The sequence below is a fragment of the Aquila chrysaetos genome, chromosome 16 (assembly GCF_900496995.4).
Source record: "Aquila chrysaetos chrysaetos chromosome 16, bAquChr1.4, whole genome shotgun sequence".
Taxonomy (NCBI): Eukaryota; Metazoa; Chordata; class Aves; order Accipitriformes; family Accipitridae; genus Aquila; species Aquila chrysaetos.
In genome coordinates, this window is record NC_044019.1 from 12,009,473 (window position 1) to 12,019,757 (window position 10,285).

Genomic DNA, 10,285 nt, shown 5'->3' on the forward strand with positions numbered 1-10,285 from the left:
AAGATGCTTTGCCCTGTGCTCGTGGCCAAAGGCACTTGTAGGTTATGGGTGGAGGGAGGTGTGGGAGCATCCCTGGCAGACACGGCAGCTGTGCCCAGGTCCTGCAGCCTCCAGCAACCTCTCCTGCTGCAGCCAGGAGTCAATAAAGCTGAACTGCTTGGACACTGCCAATGCAGATGTCTGTTAGCAGCTAAATACCTGCCAAACTTCCCTCCCTGCAGCACCACCATTTCATAAAAAATTTTTTTCCTTCTCATAATGCTAAGTTGTTTTTTCTTTGGCATTGCAACCCTAAACTGACTGGTGCAGTGAGTGGGGGATTAAGGGCACGCTCCTGGGCAAAGGTCTCCTGCAAACTCCTCAGGGCTGGCTGGCTGCACCCTCTGATCCCTGGGGTCACATGCCCCCCCCCCAAAAAAAAAAAAACAAGGGCTGCTTGTTCGGCACCACTGGCAGGGCTGGGCTCGGTGGAGGAGGCAGCCAGCCTGCCTGTGGCTGAGCGGAGCAGGGGCATTGCCCGCTTCCCTCCCTGCACCAGGAGGGTGTCCTGGGATTGTCCCAAGCAGTGGTGCATCAGCACCAGGGGGGACCCTGACACCAGGCAGCTTTGGCTGGGACAGCATGGTGTTGCTGGAAAGCAATGGCCAGAATCAAGTGCAGGTCCTCGGAGCCCGCTTTGCACCCATTCATTTTCTTTCCTGGAGTGGAAAGGTGTGAAACTCAGCAGTGCTCAAAGGAAGCCTGTCCCTGTGGCTGGCACGGCAGTGTGACCTGCTCTTGCCTTGCCCTGTCCTCCAAAATCTGAGATGGATATCAGAGAAGCATCCCATGACCAGCCCCAGCAGCTAAACGCCCTTTGGGCTGTAGCAGCAGCAGGAGACCCCTGGGCACCAGCAACCCCTTGAAGGCGGGAGACTAAAATGCCTCAAAAAGCCACGACCCGAGGAGTATCCACATCATTAATGAACTTATTACAGATGCCTCTAAGACAGAAACAACAAGTTTTCCCTTGCAGCAGGGGGTGGAAGTGGCAGTAGTCCTTGCCAGAGGGTGTTTTTGATGCTCCATCTTCAGAACAGGGCAGAAAAGGGCAGGTTTTGATGCCACATCTTTGGAGTAGGAAAATAAAGGGCAGTTTTGATGCTACACATTTAAGCCATGGCCTGAAGCAGCTGCCCTTGGCCCTATAGGATGCAACCCCACAAACCCTGTGTTTCCTTCCTTTTTTCCCATTTTGGTCATGTTTTGCCCTGTCATCCCCCACTGTGCTGACAGTGCTGGAGGAAGGCACGTGGCGCCTTCCCCCTGCCTCAGCAGCTCGTGCCCTGCGGCGGCTCATGTGGGCCTGTCCCCACCACCCTTGACTCAGCTAATTCCCCCTTGCCGGAGGCATTGACCAAGCTCCTGCTGGCGCTGTCCAGGCATTAGCAAAGGCGATGGGTTGGAGCGGCAGAGGATGTCCAGGTCCACCATCACTACCACCACTGGGTCCGTGTCCCCACCACCAGCGGCCACCAAAGCATCTGCCCGTGCATGGTGAGCGGGGCTGGAGATGGTGCTTGGATCCCCGCACCAAGCCTGGTGGTATCTGACCTGCATAAAAGTGTGATGAACATCTGTACCTGCTTACCAGGCATGTTTTGCGCATCCTGTAATTAATGTTTGCTCAGCGATCGAGGCTGAGGGGTACTTAGCGTTATTAGCAGATGATGAGTAGCTGGCGTTGTTGATGTTGGTACCTTGAAACATCTAATTTCAGCATCTGGACTGAGCAAAAGGGCCAGGGGCCAGACTGCTGGTGCCAAGACCCTGCCGGGCTCCATGTCTTTGGAGGTGGCTTCCTACCACAGCCCTGCACATGGGCATCCCTGCCCTGCCCTGGCAGCCTCGAGTTTGGACCCACATGATGGCCACAGTGGCAGGGACAGGACCTGTGCTGGTGGCACAGTGGGGCCAGCAGCTCCTCTTGCTAGGGTGAGATGTGCAGAGCCCCCAAGCCTGGGGTAGCGAGAGTGGGCTTGGGGACACAGATGCAACTTCTTGCATGTTCAGGGGCCTAATCCAAAGCCCACAGATGGATTCTTGTGTATTTAACCCATCTCGATGCATGTGTATAAGACTGGATAAAAGAACTGAATGTCCATAAAGGAGCACTGAATTATCCCAGCCCTCCTCCCACACTGCTGAGCACAGGCATGAGGGACAAGCACTCACACGGGGATGCTCATTTATTTATTTATTGGGGGGAAAAAATCATTGGTGAGAGCAATGCTTGTGAAGACTTTAAACAAAATTACTTTCTGATTACACTGAGATTAAAAAAACTAAGCCACTGTCATCTTTATCTCCTCTGTCCATATTCCTGCTGCCACCCAGCAGGCACTGCCCTGAGCAGCCAGTTTGTATTTTTTTATGAGGCTGTTCTAGGGAGCTCCCAGGGATTTGGGGTGCCGTGTCCCCAGGTGGCACAGTGGCCTCTAGTGGCAAATGCTCCCATCCAGCCCTGGGGAAAGAAACCCGCAAATGAATCTTGGGGGGCTGCTTGCTCTTCAGGAGAATTAGGAGCAGAGCCCAAACTGCCAGAGGAGAGGCAGCCCTGCACAAGGTGGGTGGCTTGGTGCCAGGCAGGGTCCTGAGCACACCCCTGGATCCCATCTGCCCTAAGCAGCTGCACCTGGGACCCCCACCCACACCCCCACCCATGGCCCTGGAGACCCATTTAAGCTCAGGCCTGGGCACACAGTCCTGCCCTGGCCCCTGTGGTGCTAGCCTGCAGTCCTGGCCCCTTGATGGGTTGTGCTGTAGGCAGCCCAGCTCTGGTGCTCTCTCCTGGTGGGACATTGGAGCTATGTGGTAGCTCTGTCTTTTGGCTGGACCTCAGAGCTGGGTTACAGCCTTGTCCCTGTTCCATCTCCTGCAGCTCCAGAAGCTGAGTGTCCTATAAGTCCGAGTCTCCTAAGGGCACTCTGTGAGCAGCCTGCATGCCTAAGGAAAGGTGATTTGTACTATAATCTCTTCTATAAGGGGGAATAGCTTGGGCTTTCTTTCCTCAACCTGGTCACCCATTTCTATAAAGTTTGTAGGTCCTTTACAGCTTTGAAATCTCTCCCTCTGCTGAGTTTGGCTGGAGCTGCCTGAAGGGCTTGCTAGCACATCAGCCTCCTCAGGAAACCAAGCTGAGTGTGTCTGGTGAGGCAGGGTCTTGAGGGCTTCCTTTGGGCAGAGGTCCTGGGAATAAATCTTGGAGACTGTCTGAGCACAGCCAAAGCTAGCATTTTTAGTGCTTTGTTTCATGCTTCCTTTAGCTCATGTGTGGGGCAATAGCATAATTTATTTCTTTGCAGAAAAGTCCCCAGGTCCTACAGGGCAGGTAGGTGTTACTCCTCAGTGTCACAGCAAAGGTGTCCTTCCTTGCTGAAGCAGTTGCATCTTTTGGCTTTATCCTAAGACCTAAAGGACCTTGTATCAGGAGCAGAAATGAGCATCAAGTCTTGCCTGGTAGTCCGTGCCCTCATGCAATGCTCTCACCCCCTTTTCCTGAGGTTTGTTTGCTGCAGGTTAGGAAATCCTGCCCTTTCCACCAGAAGGTTTGCCTTCAACTGGCCCAGTCCCCTGTGCTGCTGGGAGGGAGGACTGCTGGCCTGCAGCCCATCAGCAGCAGGAGGGGACCCAGGCAGAGGGTACACCCACATTTTGAGCCCCCTGGATGTTATGAAGCCCATCGTCAAAGAAAATGTGGGGCTGGATCTGGGCGAGGATGGGGCCCTTTGGAGCCCCGTCCATGAAGAAAGCCTCGTCGATGGCCAGACCCCATTCTCGGAGCGTCTTGATGGCTCGGATGCCCATGTCCCGGCCGCTGCGGGCAGTCACCAGGTAGGTGCGGATAGGGGATTTTTCCTGGCTGAACTTCTTGCGCATCTTCCCAAGGTGCATGGCAAAAGCCTTCAGGGGACCCTGGAAGCACAGCAAGACACTTGGGAGTGGGTGGGAAATAAAGACATCTACTCTGCCTGTACGAGCCACTTGTTCCTCCTTCAGGGTTTCTCAGGGCTCTGCAGAGCACAGGGACACCTGTGGGGTGCAGGACTGGGCAATGCTGGGACTGGTGCTGTGCACTGGGGTGCCTTGGAGGAAGGTGAGCATTGTGGTGCTCATCCTAATCCCAAAATGACCAGGAAGGTACATTCCAGTGAGCAGTGCCTCTGGATCTGAGTCCTGCAGGGATTTGCACAGCAAGAGGTCCCAGCCTGCAAAAGGTGATGTTGGGGGTAACCACAACCCTGGATATTTGGGAGCTGATGCTCGCTTATAGGAGACAGGCCACATCCATCTCCAGTGGGACTCCAGATCAGGCCCACGCCAGGGACTGAGTGGTGGATGCAAAGGGAACCTTTAAGGATTTGTGCTTTTTTGGCTACTCGTGGAAAAGCCCTAGAGGGAGAGAGATGCTTATGGTAGGTGCAGAGCTTGTGGGTGCCCATGAAAAGAGAGGTGGCTTGCTCACCTCTCCCATGGGCACGGCCTCCATCGCCCTCTCATACTGCATTGCGCCCTCCAGCCCCTGCTCCTGGAAGACCTTGTCCGTCTCATCGGAGAAGAGCACGGCATCCCCGTCGAACACCACGCGGAGTGGGGTGCTGGGGGCCTGCACCTCCTGCTGGAAGATGAGCGCTGCGGAGACCCCTGCGAGACAGAACGAGGTGAGGCTCAGAAGGGACAACCCCTCCTGGGGGCATCTCGTGCATGGCCAGCTCCTCCCCGTGCCCTGTCCCACACTGCGGTGTCGGGGTCTCCAAGTCAGGGGGCTTTCTCTGGGGGTCAGCCCCTTTCTAGGGCTGTGTTATCCCCCAATGGGACACGGACAAGAAAGCGCTGCTGATCGGAGGCTGATGTCTGGAGAGATACCGAGGTCTGCTAAGAAGTGATGGGTGGTTGTGTAGGCATGAGCAGCCCTCCTCCTGGTGCTCGCTCACCCTGCCAAGCCTGGCTCTAACACCCGGTTTTAGCACTCTGTGCTGTGAGTAATAGGGACTGGCATCTCCACTTGATTGGGGTAATTGGCTTAATTACAGGTCTCTTCCTACAAGTTGCTCCCTGCCCGCCCTTGTCTGTGGACCCAGGCCCCTGGATGAGAGACGCTTGTCAGAGCAATGATGCCCTTCAAGAAGGCTCCAGGAATGTGCTGCGTAGCGAAGGAAAGCCCAGGCTGCAGATGGCTTGCTCCTGAGCTTGAAGGGCCTTGGCCAGCTGATGTGCTCATACCGGCGCAAATTAATAAGGAGGTGATTAACCCCATTAAAACTGTTGGGGAGACTGCACTCCCTCCAATCCAGGTCAAGCATGTGCTTACATCTATCACTGAGCACATAGTAACTCTGCGTGTACCAAGAAAGCAAACTTCTATAGCATCCTCACAAAGCCCTGGGAATCATCAATGCTCTCTCATTGATCGAGGTAGCAGCCATGGGCAGCATCTTTGGTTAGAAAGGCTTAAATGTCAGGCAGGGAATGACCAGCCCATGGTAGAAGTACAGCCAGAATTATGCATAAAGCCCTCGGTGACTTGTGAAGGCATCTGAGAAACCCTGGTGTGTTTGCAGGCTACTCGTGGGGACAGAAGAGGGGACAGAGAAGATTGAACTGTTCAGGACTGTACTGGCAATCAGTGTGCCATTCACTCCCTTGCCATTCACCTGTGAGTGCATGGGCTCTGGCACTGCCTCTTGGTACTGAGCTGCTTGGGAAAAATGTGGTGGGTTTGCAGATGTGGGATGGAGGGGAGAACTCACCTCTCCGGAGGGCATTGCAGACATCTGTCCTGTCAGCTGAGAGGAAGAGCTTGACCCCGTGGGCCTTGAGGTACTGTGTGGAGTCCTCGTCACTGACGAAGCAGAACTTGGAGATCTCCAGGCCTTTGGGTCAAGGGATGAGAGCAAAGTCTGTTATGGGGCAACGTCCTCCTCGCAGCACCCCCCTTCACTCCCTGGGTCTCGGCATGCTTTGCTGCAGAGCTCAGGGCAATTCATTTCCCAGTGCTGTGTGGGGAACCCACCTATGTTCTTGCTGCATCTTCTTGCCCTGTTGTTCCTACCAAACTGCAGAGTGCAGTTAAATATTCCCTTCATACCACCCTTAAATGAGCCTTCCTGAAAGCCCTCTGGGATTGATTTATTTATTAAGAACTCTGTTTCTTTAGTAGTTGCCCAAGGATGCCCAGGCTGTGCAAAATGCTGCCAGACCCTCTGATGCAAAGGATACGGCCAAAGGGAGCTGGGCTCTGCCAAGGAACCTGTACCCTGGGTGTGCTCCAGCATACTGGGCAAGCTGCATGGGGCTGGCAGGAATTGGGCTTGTTTCCAAAATAACCCCTTCCCCTTCTATCCCCTGGCTCTGTATTTGCCACTGATGCTCCACTGTGGTGCCTGAACTGCTTCACAGTCTCCCGGGGGAAAGCGCACACCCCCGGGGACAGGTTCCCCTTACCGTAGTGTTTGGCGCTGTTGATGATGCGCGCACCGCTCTCCGGGCTGTTGTTGGAGAGCACCAGGATGTCAAAGAGGTCCTCCTCTGCTGGGGTGCTCTCCAGGATCTTCTCATTCACATACTGCGCTGCCTGCCAGGAGAAGAGGAGACTCTTTTGGAGGGGCACGACTGCAATGGCTTTGCCAGGTGTCTTTTGCAGTTAAGGTTTGTCATTTGTGCTGCATCTGTCAGCTATGGCAAGGCTAGCATGTTATGGAGAGCCAGAGCAAGCAACCATCCTGCAAAAGCCACTGCCAAGAGGGCAGGGAGCAGGATACCCCACCAAGGGGGAGGTGGACATGTGGGACTGGTGAGGAGCACAGATCTCGATGCCCTGCAATGAGGCCAAGAGGCCAGGCCAGGCATATCTGCACCACGTGATGGGAGTTCAGACCTAAAGCTGGGAAAGCTGAAGTTTCACCCCATCCTGTGAGTGTCTGCCTGTGCCCCTGGCCAAGTGTGGGCCTCACCTGGATGAAGGCAAAGGCCGTGCCTGGTGGCAGGGGCTTGTCCTGGTTGGCCTGCTGGTGCCTTATGTATTCCTCCTTGCCCTTCTCCAGGTAGAGCTTGTGCTCCTCCTCCAGGTTGAAGATGGCTCTGGTGGTCACTGCAATGACCAGTGCCTTGCTGGGGTCTTTCTGCAGGACAAGAAGTAAGAGGGGTTGGGGGACAGCAAAGCAGGAGCTTGGGGAGGGGGCGTGAGCAGGGGGACATGGGGGTCTACTGACCCGGGTGGTGGGGTTGGGTGTTGGAGGCATCACCCATGCGTCACGGTTCCTGATGCCAGAGGACCTTTGGAGAAGAGGTACCAAGCCCAGTCTTCATCTTCAGGCCACCAAGGATGGGGCAGGCAGTTGTGAAACCCTAACCTGTCTGGTAAGTGCCATATGCTCTGAGGACAGCTCACACCAGAGGGGATTGCTTCATAATTTTGCTGTTTGCGGGCACAGCACAACCGTAGTAATCTGTTTGTGCTGAGCTGGGCACTGCTGGGTTTCTCTGCGCATACTGGTGGTTTTACTCTTCATTTGTGTCTGTTCTCGGGAGACTCTACATATGAACGGAAGCTGCTGCTTTCTCCCTGGCTGCTCCAAAATTTCAGTGTGAGCAAATGCACCTGTCCTGTCCATGCAAGTGGAGGTTCAGCCCTGCAACCTCTTCCCATGTGGAAATCACACAGACCTCACTGGGACCAGTGTCCAGCAGCCCTGGGACAGGCCACTTCTGCTGAAACCTAGGCACAAGCAATTCAGGCCACCACAGCTCTGGGTTGTGGTGCGTCCTCTCCTGTTGTGGCATTTCAAAACTTGCTTTAGAAATAATAGGATGCATGTTTTGTAATGAACGTTTTACCTGTTTCACATTGGTGTTTATGACTGTGCTTTCAGGCTCTGCCATCTTCAACTTTCAGCTTCAAAGAGAAAATATACAATTAAACTGACACATTATAATATAGCCAATCTAGAGGGAGAAAGAGTGGAAAAGAGATGGGGGACATCCTGCCCACCAAGTGGAGCAGCCCAAATGAACCGGCTTCTGCTGACAACAGCTCTGCTTTTAGAAAACCTGGTCTAATAGTTCCAATTAAATATGATGGAAAAGTGGGTTTTCAACAACAGATCACTGCTTCCCCCCAAGAGTATTCTTCTCTGGGGAGAACTGTTGAAAGCAGTTGGAGAGCTCTTTTCCCAGAAAAATAAATCTGTCTTTAAAAGCCAAAATAGGTCAGGTGTTATGGATAGGCTTCTAGTGCACATCCTTATTGCCTTTCTTGCTACTTTTGCTTGAATGGTGAATTTGTATCCACAAATAAGCAAGCTCATTTGCAGCTGTAAAAGGCCTGAGTAAGAGATGTGTGGTGAGGGCTTGGGTGCAGGATGGGATCCCCCTGATGGGACTGGTCTGCCCCTCCACAGTGCTGTGAGCCAGCCAGCCCCTGCACTGAAGGTCTAGGTGGCAGGCTGTGCTAACCCAGGTCTGGCAGATGAAAGTCTTGGGGGGGGTGTGTGTGTTACATGGTCTGCCTGTGCCTAGCAGCTGAATCATAAATCTCATTTATATCTGTGCACCCAGGTCCTGTGGTTGCTGTAACCACCATGCTATATGCTTCACTTCTATGCACCAGTCAGTGTCAGAAGTGGACCTTCAGGATTCAGCCTGTGGGATGGGAACAGTTCCCATTCCCACCAAGGGGGATTCCATGGGGGTTATTTCTACCCAGCAGCTCCTACAAGTATGCTGCGGGGTTTCTCTGGAGAGCTGAGGCACCAATGACTGCTCTACACAGATGTGCTGGGAATGGCAAGGGCATTAAAACCTCATTTGTCAGTTCATGCCCTACCTGATTACTGGGTTGGGGGGTGGTGCAAGCATAGACCAAAGTCAGCATGCAGTATAAAGGGCAAGTCGGGGTCTCCAGGGGGACCTTTCTTTTGTCCCAATTTTCTTGTAATTAATTTTTATTATTCAGGGACTGCAAAGTGTTGCCTGGGCTGGCAGGAAATGCACTTGGCTGATGCCAGCCCTGACAGCCAGAGCCTTGCCGTGGGGGGTTCAATGCTTGCATATGTACTCCCTGACTGCCCCCGGGGTGGAAAGCCATGCTGGCAGGGCTGCTTTCCCCAGCTGCTGGGTGCCTGGAAAGCCAGGAGATGCTGAACATCCCTCTGCTTCCTCTACCCATACCCCATGCTGGAAAGGAGTCTCTTCCCAGAGAGCAGGGCAGAGGGTAGCAACCACCAGCCCAGCTGAGCAGGGAGAAGCTTTCCTCTGATAGAATTTCAGGCAAGTACTTTTCTGCAAGTGAAAGTTAAATGAGAGGAGGCAAGGGAGCTGAGCAGCCCTTCCTGGAGGGAGAACATCACCTCTAATTTCTGCTCTATTCTTCCAAGTGCTGCAAACCAAGCCTGACTTCTCCTTTCCATCTACCTGCCTCTAAAAACTGCAGTATTGTTTAGATACAGATATGCATATATGCACACGCACACATCTCCGCTGCGAGCACCCCCCATGCACACAATGTCAGACTCACAGGAAAGCGTTTCAGGCAGATGCTTGCTTGTCCCCGTAGCTAATCCTACAGCTGTGCAACACGGAGCAGATATTACCCCCACTGCATACAGCCAGGATTTTGCTAGAGACCAAAGCCCAAACTCACCGTGAGCGCCGCCTCTGCTCCCCGGCGCAGCCTGTCCAGCAGCAGCATCGAAACTTTGCCCAAGATGCTGCTGTTTATATTTCCCCCTCCCCGTGCTGGCAGGAAGCAGACAGGAGCCAGGATGGGGTGCAGCTCCGCTCCCCGGCGTGCTGGGATTTGTAGGCAGCTGCGTGGGTTGGCGTCGTGCCCGGGCCAGACTGCATTTCCCAGCCGGCACCGCACAGGCGGCTCACGGTCACCCGGGCCTGGCCTCGGCCATGGCCACGGCCGTGCGCTGGGGACGGGGCTCGACCCTGGTCCTGCCTTTTGGGCACCCTCGGAGCTTGTGCTCAGTCGCTGCTCGCTGCCCTCAAGTGCTGCAGGGATGTCTATTTTTGTAGCCAGGGTATTTATAGTGTGCCTCCAGACCTCTCATTTCCCAGCCCTTGAATGCATAATGGTTGTGGTTTTGACTGAAAATATAGGGGTAGCTGTTCAAGAGCGGCTTGCAGCACATCCAGGCAGATGCAGGGAGCTGGGCCAGGGAGAAAGGCTGGTGCAGATCGTGGCAGGGTGCAGCAGGGGCTCACCACATTTGCAATTTTACTGTCATGTTTTTGGGTCCCT

General features: G+C 54.1%; 1 protein-coding gene across 2 annotated transcripts; it reads right to left on the reverse strand.

Annotated features, from left to right (window-relative positions):
- Window positions 1–2,221: 2,221 nt before the first annotated feature.
- LOC115351637 (cytosolic 5'-nucleotidase 1A-like) lies at window positions 2,222–10,011 on the reverse strand. Of its 2 annotated transcripts, XM_030038565.2 has the most exons (7): window positions 9,680–10,011; window positions 7,876–7,933; window positions 6,993–7,160; window positions 6,484–6,613; window positions 5,790–5,912; window positions 4,505–4,683; window positions 2,222–3,954 (listed from the first exon to the last, which is right to left on the reverse strand). In XM_030038565.2, the coding sequence occupies exons 2-7, from the start codon at window positions 7,918–7,920 to the stop codon at window positions 3,652–3,654; spliced, it is 948 nt and encodes a 315-aa protein (XP_029894425.1). In that variant the 5' UTR covers window positions 7,921–7,933; window positions 9,680–10,011; the 3' UTR covers window positions 2,222–3,651. The 2 variants fall into 2 exon arrangements, with proteins under 2 accessions (XP_029894425.1, XP_040985024.1); XM_041129090.1 differs by lacking the exons at window positions 7,876–7,933; window positions 9,680–10,011 and adding an exon at window positions 7,251–7,822.
- Between the last annotated feature and the right edge of the window lie 274 nt (window positions 10,012–10,285).